Source organism: Lonchura striata, chromosome 5 (assembly GCF_046129695.1).
Source record: "Lonchura striata isolate bLonStr1 chromosome 5, bLonStr1.mat, whole genome shotgun sequence".
NCBI classification, from domain to species: domain Eukaryota; kingdom Metazoa; phylum Chordata; class Aves; order Passeriformes; family Estrildidae; genus Lonchura; species Lonchura striata.
This window is the reverse complement of record NC_134607.1, coordinates 19,329,724-19,350,400: the sequence shown is the minus strand read 5'-3', so window position 1 is coordinate 19,350,400 and position 20,677 is coordinate 19,329,724. Positions and strand designations below refer to the sequence as shown.

The 20,677-nt window shown below is 35.7% G+C and overlaps 1 protein-coding gene across 6 annotated transcripts in view; it reads left to right on the top strand.

Annotated features, from left to right (window-relative positions):
• IGF1 (insulin like growth factor 1) overlaps positions 1-14,461 on the top strand; it is a 55,784-nt gene extending 41,323 nt beyond the window's left edge. For all 6 annotated transcript variants that reach the window (XM_021536352.3, XM_077783369.1, XM_077783366.1 and 3 more), the window contains one exon: positions 6,174-14,461. In XM_021536352.3, coding sequence (XP_021392027.1) covers positions 6,174-6,233 — 60 coding nt within the window. In that variant the 3' untranslated portion in view covers positions 6,234-14,461. The remainder of the gene's footprint in view (positions 1-6,173) is intronic.
• The last annotated feature ends 6,216 nt before the right edge of the window (positions 14,462-20,677 follow it).

Here is a 20,677-nt window from a genome sequence, read left to right as displayed (position 1 = left end):
GAATGGACTCCTTTCCCCTTCCTTCCTCAAGAGTTTTCCAAAAATCAGTGCACGTATGATCCTTCCTGGAAGTATCACCTTGAGACCTCAAAGGGCACACAGGGCAACAAGTGAAGACTTCTTCAGGTGGAGCTCAACTGCAGACAAGAAACTCCTGGTTTAGGTTTATTCCTGTCTGGGCACCCATAAACTTAAGGAAAGCTGGAAAAGAAGAAAACAGGCTTGGCCAAGAATCAGTGTGCTCCTTCCCATGCATGTTGCTAAGGCAATGGATAAAACATTGGAATAAAGGAGACAAGATACCTGCCAGCTCTTTGATGAATCTCCACAACACTTTCCTTGGAGGACTAAGGAATGATGTCATCTTTAGGCAGCTGTCCTTTTCCCAGTTTAAAACACAGACACGAGAGCACTGTTTTTCATAGACAGGAAAGACCTTGTATCTTTCTGCAGCATCAGGGGAGGTAGCACTCGGGAGGGATACTGGAAGAAGGGAAAAAATAAAAGGGAGTATATAACTGAGTAATTGAGAGAGCATAGCTGCTGAAGAAATCATCCCAGAAATTAAAAAGGGAAAAAAAATCAAGAGGTGAAAAGGGCAGTAGAAGTACAATGAGGAGCACAAGGGAGGAAAAAAAGGGTGAGGGAATTAGATCAAAGAGGTCAAGAAGATGTGAAATATTGCAAAACTGAATGAACCAACATACATCACAAATAAAGGATGGGATTTTTAGAAGATGAGAGAGAAAATTAAATTAGTGACAAATTAATATTAAAGAAGATAACCTTTAAGGAAACTGTACGTGAAAAGGAGATGTTGAACAGAATAAAAGAAATCGTAAATGCTTCTTAATAGGAACTTGGCAATAAAATAACAAATCTGATGGGAAATACAAACAAATTTTCATTTTTGTCTGTGGACGAAGTAAATTACTTTGAGGACATGAAAATACAAACAGGTAGGAAAAGCTATTATTCAGATTTATGATACATAAAAGGAAAGTACACTGGAGAGAAGCAGAATTCAGTAGGAAGAACTGGTACATCACAGAATCACAGAATAATGAGGTTGGAAGAGACCACTAAGATCACCAAGTCCAACCTATGCCCTAACACCACAACTAGACTATAGCACCAAGTGCCAAGTCCAGTCTTTTTTTAAACATATCCAGAGATGGTGATTCCACCACCTCCCTAAGAAGACAATTCCAGTATTTTATTATTCTTTCAGTGAAAATTTTTTTCCTAATATCCAATCTAAACCTTCCCTGATGTAGCTTGAGACTTGGAAGAGATCGACCCCACCTGTCTACAACCTCCCTTCAGGAAGCTGTAGAGAGCAATAAGGTCACCTCTAAGCCTCCTCTTCTCCAGGCTAAACAACCCCAGCTCCCTCAAATGTTCCTCGTAGGTCTTGTGTTCCAAGCCCCTCACCAAGCCCTCCTCTGGACACGCTCAAGCATCTCATATACTCATTTAATTTTTTTTCTTTCTCATTTCTTTTTGCAGTCCATTGTACATGCCACCATTAAGTAAGGCAACAATGTTCAAACTTTTTTTGGACACCAGATTAATACATTGAGCTAGTTCATAGTGTTGATATGCCACTGATTTTAACTAAAATTATATATATGCTTAAATCAAATTATTTTTCTGTTAAACAATTTGTTTCTCTCAATATGGTATGCTATATATGAGCTCTATGTCTTCTTCATAGAAAGTGAATATATATATATATACCTATGATTCTATATATACAATCTCTTCAAAATCTTCATATTTAGATGCAAGATGTAAGATAGGACTAGGTGCAATATATAAGAGGTTGTACAGTTCCTCTCAGATTTCATGGAGAATCAGTTTCTTATGCATTTTATACATTGGATAGTCTTTGTTCAGTATCTCCTCAATCTTTTTAAATGACAAATCCAGGATTTGGGGTTTTGTTTTAGTGTTTCTAGTGCTTAAGTAAGTGATCTGTTTCCCCAATTCCTTGTGCAGATGGTTCCTGCTAGGCATACTTTGGTAGATGATCTTAGTTCAGTGGAGTAGGGATCTTCTCTTATTTACAGTTTCAGTATTTCTGCTGGAAAGCAAAGCAATGATTTCTCCTGGTTTTACAGTATATTTAGAGTTTTAAAGCACAAAACAAGAGCAAGAAGGGGAGTTTAAGTCCTGTCTTCAGTTTTATAATATCATCAAGCTTTTAATTTTTTTGTTTCTTTCTCTTCTGAAAAATGCTTAAAATTTATTCAATTATCCTTAAGTGAATTAAATTTTTATGGCAATTTGGAAAACTATTGAATATCTCTTTGAAAAACAACTGCTCTACCAAAGGAAACAACTGAGCAATTTCCACAACTGTACACATGAGGGAAGATTGTGACCTTTTCAAATGAAGCAGTGTCACAGAAACAATGTCACAGAAACAATGTTAATGCCCTTGAAAATTACTACTGAAAGTGCAGGCTGGTAAGGCTGATTTAAAAATCCAGTTAAAAAGAACATGCAATCATTGAGGTAGGAAAAGAACTCTAAGAACATCGAGTCCAGCCATTAACTCAGCAAGTCCAAGTCCACCAGTAAAGTCTGTCTGTAAGTGCCACATCTACATATATTTTAAATAACTACAGGGTTACTGACTCCACAACTTCCTTAGGCAGCCTTTTTCAGTGCTTGACAATGTTTTCTGTGAAAAAAGTTTTCCTACAATCCAATCTGCACCAGCCTTGGCACAACTTGAACTTGTTCATGAACATAGTGCCATGGCATCCCCTTGCAACCTGAGTAAAATGGCAAAAGAGGTGCCCATCTAGATATAATTCTGCTCTTCCTCAGATTTACAGTCCTTTTTCTTCTTTAGGTCTCATATGTGAAAAATACGTGATAAATATTTATACCAAGAAAATATGAAGAGAAGGTGTTTTTTCTCAAAAATACTTTTCATGTTTTATCTAATCTTCAAAATTTAAATAAATACTAAGTTTGACTAAGAGAGAAGGGGGAAAGGTATTAGTATTTTTGGTTTAAGAAAATGTCATTAAGAAAAGAGAAAAAGTATTGCATTATTTCTCATTAATTTTTCTAAGACTGGCAGATCTTTTGTAATTGGCTCAGTATCAACTCAGAAAAATTCATAGGCCAAAATATGCACAATGGCACCAATCCTAATTTTTGTTGAAGCCATGACACATTACCAAGCCAATGAGTGAACTTTTAGGTGAAACAGATAGAAGGACTTGGCCTTTTCAGAGAATTATTCTCTCCCATTGTTTGCTTTGCAGCCCTGTTTTTATGTCAGTGTCACACTGCCCACAGAACTAGAAAGTGTTCAGAGACCCCAGAGAATTCACAGCTGAGGTATCATGCCTGTTACTACAAACATTATACTTTCCATTTATTACCAGTAGAGCAAGGGAACTTTCAATGCCAATATGAGGTTTGAATGTCTGCCTTATTGGGATTTGCTTCCCAGTACCTTTACAGCTCAGTCAAATAACCATTACTGAGTAGCTGTTACCCTACTGTTAATGATGCCTTATCTCCAAAGATCCATGCTGAAGGTGAAGGGCTAGAAGTCTACTTCCCTGCTCTTTAGCTGACTTATATATTGCTCACATTTTGCATCTCTCATCTTAAAACTATGATTGTCTTTGTCTGGGTCTGAATATCAGCTCAGAGCAGTTTTCTTTCTAATTGCCTTTTTCTCAAAGACTTGAGAAACAAACCAAACTTTTCTATTGCAGTCCAAATGTAGGTCTGAGAACCTAATTCAGGCAATCCCACCTGGCTTTGGGGTCTGAGGTTTTTCCCTCCGCAGTGGTCTCAGTATCTCATACTTGAAAAAAATGTGTTATGTGGGTCATGGTAGGCATGGTACTATCATTACACTTATTGGTAGTAATTTATCAAAATGCTCATTCTGGGGAAGGAAGTGTTCTAAAAGCAGCCTGCCATCCTTCCTTCAATTCCAAAGATAATCTGTATCATGACAACTCTTTTTCCACCTACATGTCATAATTATCAAAATCTGTAAGTGAAATACTCCTGCATCTTAGTACCTGTTTTATTTGAATGATAAAGCCATTTTAGAGTCAGACAACAACAGTAGCAGTGAGAATTTATATTTTCATTTCAGAACACACAGTTAATTTTCAATTTAATTATACTTTGAAAGTCACTGAAATGCAAAATGGCTGTTGTTATATTTCAAGGCTCTCACTGTCTATAGATCAAGAGTTTGTAATCTTTAAGAATATATAACTTTTGGCAAATAAAATGAAGCATATAGCTTTTCCTATATGCTAGTAAACTCTCTTCAAGGAGGAGCACCCAGGGTCAGCGCTGAGGAGAGTATTTTGTTTTGTTGCTGTGTAGAAAAAAACCTGGGCATACGACTAAAGAAATTCCTGTTTTCTTAGCTCATTGTAACCAGTATAAGCACTGGTAGAATAAGGCAGGATCCTAAGTGTTGGCAGACTCCTGTGAAATGCTGCAATGATGATTTTAATGAAAATCAGTTAAAATTTAAGGGTTCACCCAGAATGAGCTCTTCAGGGTGAAAACTAATGTATAACTTAGGAAAAAATAAAGGCAGCAAAGGTCATTTTGGAAAAACTGGAAGGGAAACAGGCAGTGAAAAGCAAAATATATTTTAATTTAAGGATAAGCAGAATTCTGTTGACATTTCTGATACTTTATTTGACTGATGGTATTCTACAGCAATATTAGCAAAACTGTATGAGGACGAGCCAATATCCTTCTGAACTGTTCACAGAAATACTGACTAGATGATTAATCTAGTCTATAATGGCATATTCCTAACAAAAACATTTCTTCATTATGACTATTTTGCTGTTAACAACTTTGGCTTGTCAGTGATGATAAATCCTAGTTTGGCTCAATGTTTTATACTTGGTGGTAGTATAATAAAGTTAACAATTACTAGTACTGCCTAATTTTTGTTTTACATACTTAAAATAATAAGTCCTCTCATATCCATCAGAAGCCAGTACAAATCCAGTGAAAATTAATAAGCTCTCTATAAGTTCAAGTTTTGTGATCCTTTGAAAGTTTCTGATTTGTTTTATTTTTAACTTAATTTCTGATTTTATTGTTAATAGATACTGAAGGGAAATTTAAAGGTTATATGTAGAATAGTATTTTTATGGGAAATCACTAAAAACCCCCACAAAACCATTGCACCAAATTAGCTTCCATTTTATTTCTGTCCATTAGAAAAGCAAGAAAATGTTATTACTTTAAATTTTAGAGGCTCCTTAATTTTAGGCCTTAAATAACAGCTAATGCAGTGGTAGAGCTGCATACACATGGCTTCACCTTTTACAGAGATTTTTCTTTTCTTGGGGAAAAAAACTGTAATTTCACTGAACTGAGAATTTGACTTCTGATGAGTATTATAAATATGGAGAGTCACTTAAAATTTCTGGCTTTGGTCTGATACAGACTATGCAGTCTTGGGCCTGGCTAATATTTACTAGAGTGGCAAACAAGGAAATCAAATTGAAATGTGTATACCACACCCACCACTGCTTCTGAAGGCTGGCCTGTGCATAGAATGACAGGGAACTGAGGGCGTTATTCACTCTAAAGCTCTCTTGATTTGCCTGGCACATCAGCTTGTCTGTTTTGAAAACACATTATATGGCTGCAGCTCCTACAGAAAACCCACCATTTTTTTCTTCAAGGCCTTATCCAACAAATCTATTATGCCCTCTGTGCAATATGTAGTTAGCAGAGCAATTTTGAAAATACCTGGTAACAAAGCGCAGGAGATTCCATAAATCCTGCAGTTACAACTCAAAAGTTCCATGGCCACTATACATCCTCCTTTGCAAATATCTTTGGGAAAGAAAGGAAATCTTTGGTACCTGCCATATCCCTAAGCCCATCCAGGTTCCAGCAGCAGATGTCTCCTCTACCAAGATCTAGAATGACAACAGTCAAAGTTTTTATGTCTAGGAGAGCAGGGAATTTCAGGTACAGAAGTTCTGCATAGTTAAGTTCTCTGTAGATAACTGAATTGTTGATTAAAACACAATTAGCCAGCAGTTCCAGCCCTCTGGAAAACTGTTTTCCCACTATTATAAGTTTTGTGATCATACAATATATTTAAACCCACCTGTAACAAATTTTTCTTTCTAAACTTTCAGGAAGTGCATTTGAAGAACACAAGTAGAGGGAACACAGGAAACAGAAACTACAGAATGTAAGAACATGCCATCCACAAGAATGAAGAATGAATGTGCCATCTGCAGGATACTTTGCTGTAAATAAATTATTTGTTAAACATTGGAAGACTTAAAAAAAACCTTTGTTTTAAAAAGCTTGATGCAATTTCAACCAATGGGCATTCTCCCAGTGAACAATGCAACTAAACATTCCAATATTAAGTCTTTAGAGAACAGAACATTTTAACCAGACCAGAGCTAAAAAATTCTGTGGTTGATATATTGCTGTTTGTTAACCTGTTTTAAATGTCCTGCACGAAAACTCTTAAAGTCCTGTGCCCCTCAAAAGCCTACAAATTTATGGGCCTTTGATGGATCCAATTGCACTAAATTAACCTATGAACACTGGCTGCTGGAGTCATTCATCAGCCTTGTCTAAGTGGTGTTTTTTTTATTTGCACTTCTTTACAAGCAACAGGCTGTTTGTTTTACAGTGTCTGAAAACATTGTTTGTCTACCCCTTCATATTTGCACAGTTTGACAGTTTTACTGATTCCCAGTAACAGCAGCAGTAAGGTAACATATAAAGTTTCAAACATCCATTAATTCCATCTGTGGCATTTCGACAAAATATGGGTTATAGATGCATTTGTTTTAAGACAGTTTTATTCTTCCTTCTCTTGCAAACATGCAAATTTTTTTTGCAATTTGTGAGACAAAAGATTTTTAAAAGCAGTTAAAGCATACATAGGCTCTCAAACCAGTAATGATTCTTCCAGGTAATTATTTTGTAACAATATAGGTAACTTCTTTCTTCCTCCATATAATGCAGTATGTAAAATTTAGCATATCAACAATACACATATATCAAACAGTATGTAAAAAAATCTCTGTTTTATAGTACAACGGTGCTATTTTATAGTTTGTTACATGAAAGGGTCTGGCCAAAACAGTAATAGGTAAAAGCAAATATGGAAAGACCAAGCCAAAGATTAAATAACAAATTAGTTACAAAAGTATTCAGCTTAAATCAACTAAAATGGCTTCAGATTTCAAGATAAAGATAACTTTACCATCTTCAAAAGAAAATACTTGTTTCCTTTAGATACTTGAAGGGTAGTGTTTTGACATATAACTACGTGGAACGCAAACCAGTGTAGGCCCAGAAGAAGACAATTTGAAAAACAAGTGACTTCATAGAGTAGTCCGCCAGGGCCTGAATGTTCCTGAAATATCAGCATTCTGTTCTATCATAAAGGGGTACTCAAGGTCCCCTCCATTTTAATTCTTCCCACAATCAGATGTGGCTTACCTGACTGTGAGCTGGGCTGCATCTCTCTGTAAATCAGAAAACATAGTCTGATCACCAAATTACTAGTGTAGCATGAGTCCTCAAGGAGAGATTAACCGTAGACCCCCGCCTTCAACCCCCACTTACATCTTCCATTCATGTGCTCTTGTGGGAATCAGAGCTACCTGGATAATCCCTGCCATGTAACTTTGATGGACCCTGCAGTGGTTCTACCTTGAATAATACCGTGTCCTCTGCTGCATTTTTGTAAATCAGCCCAGTGTAAGCTGGCCAAGCAGTGAAGGGGGATAAGCAGCCAACAGTGTCCCAAGGACATTAAACCTGTCTGTGAGAGAAGGGAAGGCAGAGGAAGAGGGAGGGAAGAGAAAGGCACTGTTCCACCCTGTCCAAGAATTCCAGTGTGATCCCATTCAACTTTTTCTCTCATCATATTGCAATTAGTAGGCTCAGGCAAGGGCTGAAGCTCTGTCTTGGTCAGCTCCAAAAGAGGCCTGGAAAATAGTGTATGAAGGGAGCAGTTAGGGAGGTGGCAGATTATATCTATAAAGGAAGTATCTCCTTTTGAAGGCTGCTCAAATCTGCCTTACTTTCTACTGTAGTATCCCTTCTAGAGAAGGAAGGATTCTAAAAGCAAAAGAGGGAGTGGATAACTATTGACTTGAACACAAGAGAAAGCTCTCTCCAGACTGCATATGTACAGCTTCTCAGTAGTCCCTTGTGAAACAAGCAGGAAAGGTCATAAAAGTCTAACAAATTATTGTAGTTCCTTTCTATTCCCATAGAAAGTTTGTGGTTTGTATTTTTAACAAGTGCAATGTATTCCTATACAACTCTTTAAACCCTCTGCTTTCTGTGAGATGGATGTCTATATGCACAATAAGCTGCCATAGCAATGTAAAAGTAGAACAGTAAATTAATAAAAAGAATATGTCACAGCTCTCACTGACTGAGATAGTTATGTTGAAAAAGGAAGAAAGTAAAAAGAAACAGCTGGGGAAACTAACCTAAATTATTTGCCACCAATTCAATAAACAGAGTTAGCAATTCTGATACCTGTCACAGCTCCTACAGCCTTCTTTTGGCAGGGGGGATGGAGAGGGAAGGACTTAACTGGCTGTAAGAATTCTGCAACGCAATCTAAGAACAAGCCATTATTTTGATGTCACAGATATAATACATATTTCCATTTCATGCTTCATGAACCTTTCTGTCCCCTGTCTCTTCTGAAGTTCTAAGGGGAAGAAGGAAGAAAGGTGTGAGTGTAAAAAGCAATTTGAGATATCTGTGGCAGCAAGTTTCTTTGTAGATAATTTTTTACTGATCTGCTTTTAACTGAATAACTGTACATCATTTTGCATTAATTCCTATAAATTAATTCAAATTTTTGGTCTTATCTTGGGATTCACACACTCACATTCATGACACGATATTTCTCCTGTTGAAAAACCATAATTAGAAAAAGTCACTCAGAGACTGCAATATTTATCATAATTTGACAACTGTCTAAACAAATTAGAACAATTATTGAAAGTAATTAAAATAAATACTGAATAGCTGCAAATTTCAAGGCAACACTTTGCTTTACTAGAGAATAAATGATATCACAAAATGGGAAGTAGCTCCACCTCCACAGAGGTGAGAAATGCATGGGTGGGGAATGCACATTGTATAAGAAATCTGCAGTTATATGGCAGGGAGCACATGGTAAACCAGTTAGTATGAAAGATAAAGGGCTGCATTAGTTTAATAATTGCAATAAATCCTCTACTTAAAGAAGTTGAAGCATGACCCAAAGGATCTTCCTCCCAAAAGTAGAAAGCAGTCTGTCTTGAAAAGCTTCTAATTTGAGAAACTGAAAGGTTCAGCTAGATGAATTTTTAAACGCATTCCAGATATTTAAGAACAGGGCTCCCACCAGATGCTATTGATTCTCATAAATCACTGATGTGGTAAAGAAAAGCCCATTTCCTATCCTTCCCTGTTGTGTAAGTCACATGACAGATCACAGATCTTTGCTTTCTAGAATGGACCTAAAATTCTAACTATTACACTGAATACCACTGAAATGCATAACTAAAAAAGTGATATAAGCCCCATTATTTTCAGTCAGTCCAAAAAGCACTGCAGATCTAAACTCACTTCAGTTAGTATCTCTCTTTCATCAAGGTAGCAAAATTTAACTCTCATCTCCATAGAAAACATAATTAGTCATTAAGAGTTTAAATGGAAAAATCAATAAATTCTTTATTCTGCTCAAAATGTAGTTACAAACCCACACTTCCATTTCCATGAGAGACTTATATGAGCTTATTTGTACCATTCAGCCAAGAGAGACAAGGAAATAAAAGCCAGGGATATTGCATCCAGTCCTGGTAGATAGATGAAAATAGCTCCCTTTTTCCTCAGGGCAGCTTACCATACTGGTCCTTTTGGTAAGACTGAAGGGTGAATTAGTGGTAAGCTTTCTTTACAGAAGTGAATTCCACACACAGCTAGGAGCCATGCTCAGTTGCCCTTGTTCTCCCAGTACCAATGGTTAAAGCTGATTGATGAAGACTTCAGGCCAAGCATTGCATCTTCTTAGCCCTCCATTCAACAAGAAAGTGCATGATATGACAAGTTCAGGAAAGTGTATTTGCATATTTGCTTTACCTGTTACTGATTTGGCCAACAATGCCAAAGTGGTGCTATCGTTTTGTTTAAGAAAGTACTTGACTAAAATATAAAAGAAAGCATAAATATTTTTTTAATGTATGAAAATGGCAATTACATAGGTATGGTTATTAAAATAGAAATAAAACTAGCCATAACTTTTCAACTTTTTGTCACTCAAAAAACAGCAAAGTAATCTTATATTGATGCAGGTGAGGCAGGAATAAGAGTCAAAATGCCACAAAAATTCATAGATTTTAAATGAAATTCTGAATCCTTATTCCAAGTCAGAAATTCAAATGAAGAAAAGTGTTAGAAGTCAGGGAACTGAAAGCCTTGATGTAACTGAAAGTCTTTCAGATCATGCAAGTAAGTCCTATAACACACCAGAGATTTTTATGCCACACTCTAGTCTGAAATCAGTGTAGGGTTTGGCTTGGTCAGAAGCATGATACGATCAAGATTTTCACTATGCACACATTTTTAGTTTTACCTGATTACTTTCTTACTTATGGCATATAATCCAAAATGTAATGTTCTTAAAACCCACAAAAGATGGAAGCATATCTGAATTTAATAAGGAATGAAAAAAAAATTATTCCTAACAGGAAATTGTTGGTTTTTAATTCTCACCAGTTCCAAATTGTGAGAAAAAGTTGAAATATATGGCTAAAAGTCTGTGAATTATTTTTCTTTTATTACTTTATGTGGTCACTATGAGCATCCTTATGTGCAAAATTTCACATTTCAATTTTTTTGTTTTGAAATTATGCTAAGTTAAGCCCAAAAAGAGATTCTTGGCACCTATAGGCCAAATAGAATACTTATGTTGTTCTGATGAAGGTATAATCAATATATTTAAAATGTTTTATTTTTTAGTCTTAAAATGAATAGTAATAATTTATTTGGGGGGGGGGGGTCGGGTCTACTTATACTGGTCCCTCTTTTTTAGGATATTGGTCAGTGGAAATTAGTCTTCCAAACACTCAACATCTAATCAAAACCAACGTTTTCACCCTCCTGCTCCACCCAGCAAACTAGTTAAAATACTATTGCAGCATAATTTTATTGTTTGTCTGTTTGTCTGAGAGGGTTGTTTTGCTTTGATTCACTTCATTTTGATTCTGGGGGCAAGGGGTAAGGAGGAGGAGATGAGGCTTTCAAGTGGTTTTTTTTCTCTTGGGTACAATCTGCATAAAATAAAGAATTTTTCTTAATGAGATTACTAATTATCCAATTCATGTGTGGAAGTGGCATTCAGTAAAGCAACTAGATTAAATTTATCTTGAAAGAAGGAAAGAAAGATTTCAACACAGAAGTTGTTATCCTTTCTATTGTTCTACTCCTACACTAAACCTTTTGCTTCTGACAGCTTTGGAATATTCAACTGGACTATAAATGCCCAAGCACATAGTATCTGACATATAGAAATCTTCTTTCACCTTTTTTTCATTTTTTTTACATGAAGGGTGTTATGGGAATGTCTGAAATTTGATTATATGTCATGCAGTATAGAGATGCCATTCTGTCAGAGGCCAAAATAGGAAGGACCGTCCTGATGGTTATATTAGGAAATCTTTCACTAGCTGCATAAAGGCTGTAGTTGTGTATATATACACATATATAGACACATGTACATATATATGTATATAGACAATGCTACAGTGTGTGCATGTCTATGTGCATGTGTGTGTGCATGTGTATATTATGCTTTTCTTTATCCTTCAAGTAAAATTTGAAATGCTTGCTTTTTTCTCTTCAGATCTTGTGGATTATATTCAGTAATCCAACTGGAATCTAATTTTAGAAGGACATTGTGTAATATGAATGTCACAAGTTAGGTTCTGTCTTTGTTTTTCATACCCTAGAGAAATTATCAGATATTTAAAACATAAGACACCTCTTCATTGTCATCAGGCAAATATATTTATTTGTTTAGATGCAGATATAAAATACTAACTCTGAGGGCCATATTATCAAAACCTTCATTAAAATTTTATCTTCTGTTTCATTTTTCTCCATAAAAATTCTATTAAGTGTGATTTTGTTTTTAAGTATAAGCATCACTTCAAAGTAAGAATAGGTAATTTCTGTCATCACCTCAACCATTAATTTGTCATTTATGGTTTTTGTAAGAATAATTTATCCTGCTCTACAGCACCCTTAACTGCATCAGAAATGGAAAAGGCTTAGCAAATTCCTTATGTCAAATTATTTATAATAATTTTTGGTTTCTCTGTGTTCTTCAGTAACTTTTTATTTTGCCATTTCAGCTCACAAAAGTCATAAAAAGCACCAATGTGACACTCCTGCTGCTAACCATTCTTTCCTACAAGTATACACCCACCTAAAATATCTACATATTCACACTTTATACAAGTTCTTAAGAAACAAAACAAATACAGTTGAGAGATAATTTTTCCCACCATTTTTAAACTAAATCAAAGGCATTGCATTTTATTGTATTTTCCGTTCATTAGTATAATTTCATTCCTCTAAGCAGCAACAAAATACCTGCAGAACAAAAAAGACTATCTTGACAAATTGGATCATGCTTCATGTACTCATGTTAAAGAAAAATGCTTATTCAAATAACTATATGAACAACTAATTAAATGAAACTCATACTTTGTAGTGAAATATTTAACTTCATAAATTTAAAAATCAAATGAATGTTCCACTCTTCCTGGTGGCATTAACCTGACTTATGTTGTGGAAAAAACCTCACTTTAACAATGATCAAAGACAAAGGATCCAAAACCAACAGACTAAAACATTATCAATTAAGAAGTAAAATGTCTATTTTGTGCACAGAGATGAATTCTATCCTATCTTTTTACACTAGAATTTCAAATACAATTGATAAAAATACTGCATAAGAATTATGGTTTTTTTCATTATTTCCATGTAGAGAAAAGTTTGAATATAATACACCACAAGAAAATGACAGTGCATGACACAGTGTATAAATAATATCTTTTCATTTATTACCATTTCTAAGGAATTAGTCCAACAGAATTCTATAGAAATCCTGAGCAAGGTGAAAAAAATAATTCTCAAAAGTATATAATGATAATAGTTGCCTGATTAAACTAAATCTCATCAGACCTGAGTCATATAATGCTCCACTGAAAGCACACTGGTACTTCATTATATTCTGAACAGCTTCACCTGTAGTCTGACACCTCTCATTGCTTTTGTCAGAATGTGATGGTTGTTTCACAGTTTCTTAATCCTTGGAGTCTTACGTTTGAATATTAAACATGTTTATCAAGACTAAGGATGTCAGGAAACAAAATCAAAGTAGAAGAAGCAGCACCACCTGCTGCTGATAAACAAATTATGTATAAGCTTTCTTTTCTCCCAAATTACTGCAAAGCCACCCAGAATGCTAAACAAAGAGATTAGTAGCACTTACTTTTCAGGACAGCCTTTCCATAAGGAATAACTCTTCTCTGTCTTCAGTGTTGGACCTCAGTTGGTATCCTGTCTAAAACTGGGGTTTCCATGATGCAAAGCATGAATGTGGATACATGAGTTTCTGATTTCACTACTGAATAATCCTACTATTAACATTTCAAGTCATTATAACCAAACAGTGACAAGTGTTAAGTGTTCATTTAGTAGAAACCATTTAAATATCTATTAAAGTTCTAACTGGATTTATTCTTTTTTATTTCTCGTGCTTACTCATAATACAATGTCACTACTTGATGACAAATAATATTTCATACTGTGTATGTAACATCATTGTGTTGCAGAATCCCCCAAATACCTCAACAATGTCTTTGTTGTGCTATTGCCCCCATCTAGCACTTATAAGCTTTTTTAGTAACAACCAATAAATCAAAAAATGGAGCTCTTGATCTGTACAAATATTAAAAAAAAAAATCAAGAAGTTTTGCTAGTTTGCAGTTCATGTAATGCCACCTTGACCATTCTCTTCCCCTCTCTCTATGAGCTGTCTAGAACAGTAAACTATGCTCCATAAATAATAGTGTATTCATGCTTTTAAAGGCTTTTATATGCATTTATGGTAGATAAAGGTTGGAAGAGGTAGTTGACTGATTTTCACTTTTATCTACTTTGATTTCAGTAAAGGGCTTTGTCACTGTATACATAAAGGCTAATGCACCCTTTGGTTTGTAGAATGTACTGAAATGTTTGCAACCCTCTTGGTATCAGGTCCAAAATGTGAAGCATTTCTGTTAAGAGGGTATCTTTCTAATGTATTTGTATGTATAGTTTACACCTCTGTGAGGTCTAATAAAGGATTATGGTTAATAAAAAATGTGTTGAAAATTCATCATCCATGCAGATTTTGCAGCAATTTGCATTCTTCCTCTCTCTTCCCTGGCATATACATTTCAATTTTCTCAGAATACATCAAAATCAGGACATACCTTAGCAGGGTGATCAGGCTCCATTCATCCTAAAATAGAACTGGCATGGAAAGTGGCTCAAGAGCCTCGATGAAAGGAAGTGTCAGCAGAGGAAATTATGGAACCTATAGATAAAATTGACAGAAGTGAATGGCCAGGAACAGACCATGTTCCCTCACAGAGGAACATGACTCAACTCTTTACGGAGGCCTCTCAAAAACTCCTCGCTACAACAGAACTAAGTGTTGTAGCCAGTATCTGGCTTGGGTCTCTATCACTTCTGTTCTCAATAATAAAAGAGATGGGGAAGTGAATAAATACTATATGAAAAATATGGTATCTTGTAGGAAAAGGAAGATGGTTGTTGTGAGGTAAGCTTCAGAAATCTATTGGTAATCCCTTTTTAAAAAAAGGACACAATCACAGAAAAACAGGGTGATCTGGTATTTCCTAAATGTTTGAAAAATAAGGTCCTTTGTCCAAAGTTCTTTAAACACTAAACTGTCATGGAAAGAGAGGCAAGTTCTTCATGCCTGCACACTGCTGATTAAAAAGCAGAAGAGAGACATGAGCAGGAATGCCCAGTTTATAGTGGAGTGGCACCGTATGTGAAACCTTGATGCAATCTGTTCCAGCACCCTCAGAGTTCAACCTTTCCCTAAACGAGCAGGAGAAGGGGTGGACAGTAAGAGCACAGTTTATAGGTGATATTAATGCAATCAGACTGGTTAGGCATGGTGGTGGTAAATCTATGCAGACCATTCCCAGTACTCAAGTCGTCCTTCAATGTGCATGTCCACAGCTCATGGCCCTCTCAGATGGGTGCAGCATTTGCCTTTTTCAGCCACTAAACTCACACACTTCCCTTAATCTTCCTAATATGATTGAGAGCAGCCTCACAACACCACAGTGCAGCTCCCTTACCATCCTCCTATGTATCCCATGTCATCCCAAACACTTGTGTATCTCCATTTGGCTGAAGTGCTTCATAATTCCATCTACTTTAGTTAACTCCAATGCTGGAAGGCCTGAGGAGAGCCTTACCATGGCAAAAACGAACAAAAAAATGCATCTGGCCCAAGTCCCAAAATTGTGACTCTGTGGAGGGTAGGAGTTTCACTGCATGTTGTCTTGTTCTAGCATGTTTCCCTAGATATTAATTTAGGCTAAAAAGCAAAACAGTTTCCTGGATTGGTTACCCCATTTTATCTTTACTCTGACTCCTTGTGTTTCTATCTTGCTGCCATAGTAGATATTCTGGATTCTAAATGCACAATCTCTAAGTCCATAAACCCTGAATTAATACCCTTCATACAAAATTCTCTGTATTTAAACATTTACAGGCAATAAATGTTTAAACCCACGCTGTTTTATCCTAATACTTGAGCAATTTAGGGAGATTTTGGTTTAAAAATAATTACTCAGCAATATTCAACAATTTTCATTCTTATGACAAGATTCAGTCAACAGAGATCACAAATTGAGGGTTTGGTAATGCAGCCAAGGAAAAGTGTAAAAATCCCTTATTTTAATCATAGTTAATCACAATCTTAATCACAGGTTTTTTAAAATTATTAATCATGTGTATTGCATTACTACAGGTTTTTAATCTTACATGAACAGCTTGTTAATAAATACAACTGGATGGTAATCTATGCTAACACAAGCAAAATAAGACCACAGATTGAAGAAATGTACAAGAAATTACTAACAGTTCAGAAGAAAAAAAAGCTTCTGTGTTTGGCCTCTTTCTTCAGTTGTGTGCTTCCTCAGACACAGAAAATTTAATTTATAGCAATTTTAATCTAAGATTTGCTGCACATTAACCAAACCTAGATATTGACTTACTTAGAAATCCTCTTATTTATTGCCCTAACTTGAAACAAGTTTTGCGTCACAACTAAAGAAAAAAAATCTGTTTAGAAAACCATTGCAACATGAAGGCCAGCAGGACTTGTGGAAGCTTAGTGAAAACTCGGACTATCAACAATAGCTGTTAACGTCATGGAAGACATTCTTATTTTATTAGTTCAAAGTTAATACTGAATACAGAGAACTACACTGATTTTTTTTTTATATATACACGGACAACTTCATTAAGCTACCTGTGTTTTTGTCCTATATTTTCATACAGATTTACTTGGTTTAAAATACCCTTTATTCTAACATTATTGCCTAAATTTTGACTCTTACAACTTTTATCTAAAAAGCGTGTACAAGAGATATAACCAGTAAAAATATGAAGGGGATTAGTGGTGGTTTTAAGCCAGTGTTTCATCTCTGTGAAAAAGAGTTACCTCTGAGAAATGTTTTCCCAACTGAGAGGGTGACAGAGCTATTAAGATTCCCCACATGTTGCTCGATGCATCAGCTGTACACAGATTTTCTGCCGGCTTTCTGCAAAGAAGTCATTTGTCATCTCTGTATTTTGACAACCAAAACACGGAGAAGAAATTGAACAGAGCAGGAAGAGAAGTGTTAGTCAAACTGAGATAAAACAAAGATTAAAGCGGGATTTTCAGATTACCACTGGGCTGGTTTTGTTTGCTTGGGGAGTGCTTGGACTTAATCTTTAATCAAACAACCATTTCAATTAAAATGCACTGTCTTTGTTTCAGACTCCAAGCTCTCCAGGACTTACTTCTCAGCATGTGCTCTCTCCATTAAGTAATGTTTTCACACTTTTTGTTTGCCTTTTCCTTCTGTTCCATATACCTTATATTCTTGCTACATGGTGACTTGATGAAATAGGAAAAGTGGCAAATGTCCTTCCAGCCCTTGCAACAAAAAAAGCTGGTAATGCCTACTGATTTGGGCATTCTGAGAGATAAGGGTTTGAATGCCATCAAGCTAAACATGGACTGAAATCAGATCTCCCATTTATTCCGCACATACTTCAATTAGCTTAAAATTTGCAGAGGACGAGGCAAAGCCATAATGCCAGGATTTTTGGAGAGGCCAGTGCTACACCTTTAAGCATGCCCTCAGCATCTCACAGAACGCAACAAAACTATAATCACTTGAAGATATTTTGGGTTCAAAAGCAGATAGAGCAGGGAAAGCCAGTTGTTTCCACCACTAACAGACCACAGAGAAGCTGCCATTTTTTTTTTTCAGTTTTTGTCTAGGCTTAGAATTTCAGATATGTTTTTCCTTAATTATTTAAGTTTCTGTCACATCTACAATTTTTATTCTAAATAAAATTACAGACAATCAGTCTCACCTGTTTTTGAATTCATATAGTTTGTATTAAAACTACCTACCTGCAGAATCCCCACCAGAATTGGCATTCATACTGTGCAAGGGGGAGAGTTTTCTTTATTTCACATTCTTCAAACCTTTACTTTCCAAATAATGCTTTATATCATTGCCTTTCCTGCAAATCTTCATCTGGATATTGTTATCATTGTTGGTACTTCCCAGCTTCAAATATTCTTTTGTACACATAACTTCTAGAGCCAAATCAGTCAGTAAATTTCTTGGTAATTTAACAGGCTGAAAACAATCCTGTACTGCTTTAAGCACTTACTGTTGTTGTTTAGTAATCAATAAATTAGCAGTTGACTTCAGACAAAACACTTCAAGTAGCCTTTTATGCAAATAAATCTTACTATCGAACATTTCCTGCTGCTCATGTTTTGTTTAAAGAGCATCGATCATTTTTACCCATCTTTTAAACTTCATTCAAATATTACATATTCTCTGCCATGCCAGCCAGAACCACTTCACCAGTTAATATTAAAACATGCCTTCCTATACTTAATCTCACTTTTTGCTCTACCTCCATGGATCTCACCATCCATACTGTTTCAAATCTCAAAATCAAGATAATTTAAGGCTGAACTTGCAGCATGCTAACTGCATCCAAAGCCTCCAATGAGCCAAGGAATTTCACCAGCATCTTACAAACTTAGACCTCCCGTTCAAATATGGTCACTTCTTCTGCCCTCAGATGCAGCCACTGACATCTAGGGTCTTCTTTTGAAACTTTCTAAGTTTACAGCTTGTGTTTTTATACCCTGTAGAACGCCAGTGGCCAGCAAGTCTGGCTCTGAATGCTTCTGTAATTTTGAGGATAAAGTCAACCTTATTCTGAGACAGACTGGAACTTTCCTGGGCACTAAAGAAAATCTCTGTTTTGAGTGATTTCTCTTTTAGTCTTTCTGCATTTCTGTTTCCTTTTTAAAAGGAAACAGATTGGTTCTTTAAACTTACTTATTCTAAACTCCTGTGCATCAACCAAGTTACCAGGATGAAATGCCATCCAAGTCTTGGGCCAAGGCTCAGTAAGAGATTTTAATCAGTACATAAATAAATACCATAAGTAGGTCCATTTAAAAAAAAAAAAATCTTTCTCAATAATGAAAGGGATATTGATACAATTATTAAAATTCTTACCCAGAAATATTTTTCCCTGTAAATTTATTAATATAGACATATTATATTTTTCCTTCATGAACTCATTATATGCCCCTTGCTACTTCAACAGAAGGCTTTGCAGTGATTTTTATTCTTTTTTGATTTCTCTCTTCATTCTTCAACAATATTTAATATGTGGTAAATTTAAACTGTATTTCACTTAATGATTTTAAATTACTATATGCTTTTCAGATAAATTACAACTTATAAACTTCAGGCTTCCTATATTTCATATAGCTCAAACTTCTTCCCCTGCCAGAGTAAAACTCCCTTGACTAGATTTTGCTTGGCTAGTTTCCATTTATGCTGTCTTACTTTTCTCCTTTCCTTTACTTTCTTCTGTTCCTTTGTCCAGTGAAACAAACAACAACAACAACAAAAAAAAAACCCACCCCAAACCCAAATCAACATATTTTTCAACACAAAGATTTTTAAATTCCTTACACCTTCTGTTTTCTTTATGCAAGTGGATCTTCACTTTTCAAGTAACATTGTTGACTGAGGAGCTGCCAGCACCATTTGATGAAGTCAGCTTCCTAGAAAGTGTTTATATAATCACACTAAGCTAATACAATATAGAATCATTCAAGATTCTGAACTGGAAGGGTGATCGAAGTCCAGCTCCTGGCCCTGCACGGGGCAGCACCAAGAGTCACATCATGTGCCTGACAGCATTGATCAAATGCTTTGTGAACTCCGATGACCACTCCCCTGGGAAGCCTTGTTCCAGTGTCCCACCACCCTCTGGGTGATAAACTTTTCCTGATATCCAGCCTAAACCTCCTTGGCAAAACTTCATGGAGTTCCCTCAGGCCCTGTCACCGGAGAGAAGAGATCAGTGCCTGCCCCTCCTCTTCCCCTCATGAGAAAGCTGTAGACTGTAAGAAAAGACCATTCTGTAAATGTGGGATTGAATTTTCATCTGAAAGTAATTTTCCAGTACCTTGACTAACTATTTCTTCAGAAAATGACAATTATTATATATCCTCTTCTAAAACTATCCTTTCTGGCATTATCTTTATCATTCATCAGTACTGGAAGCACTTTCCTTTTTACTCTCTGCTCCTTTTTCAACTGTTGTGTTCTGTGCCAACAAGTTTCTTTGTACAAAAAGAATCAGCACTAAACATTCTTTCCCATCCCTCACATTATAATAATTATCCATCCAGAGAATCTTTCAGAAAATATATTTCACACTCTCTGCCTTCTTTTGTGAGAGTAAACCTAGGCCATGAGCAAAAAACTTTGTCTCCTCCTTGCAGTGCTTTCTATTTCTTCAAGCTTCCCAGCAGCAAATAAACACAGTGAAAAGCTGTAAAATTTCCAAAGCTAAAAGTAAAGCTGAAAATTTCCAAAGATTATTTTAAAAACCTCCTTCATTATGTCTCTTATATTCCCAAATGTGAGAAATTAATCATACTGTTTTTATTTTATTATGGATTGGACAGAATAACTTCCCAATATCACTCAGCACAATAAAAATACAGGTAAATTATCTTTGGGACCTTGATTTAAAAAATCAGAATTAATCCATTACAACACAGTGCTTTTCTAGTATCTTGTGATTTCTGCCTGGCTTGTTGTATCAGTTTCTTGAACTCTCTCAAGCTTTAGAAAAAGCAAGAATCAGTAGATGCATGCAGCACATGCTTGTGCAGATGAGAGATTCTCCAGGTTCAAAAAAGCTGACTTAATATGCAACATACAATTTGAAAAGGGTG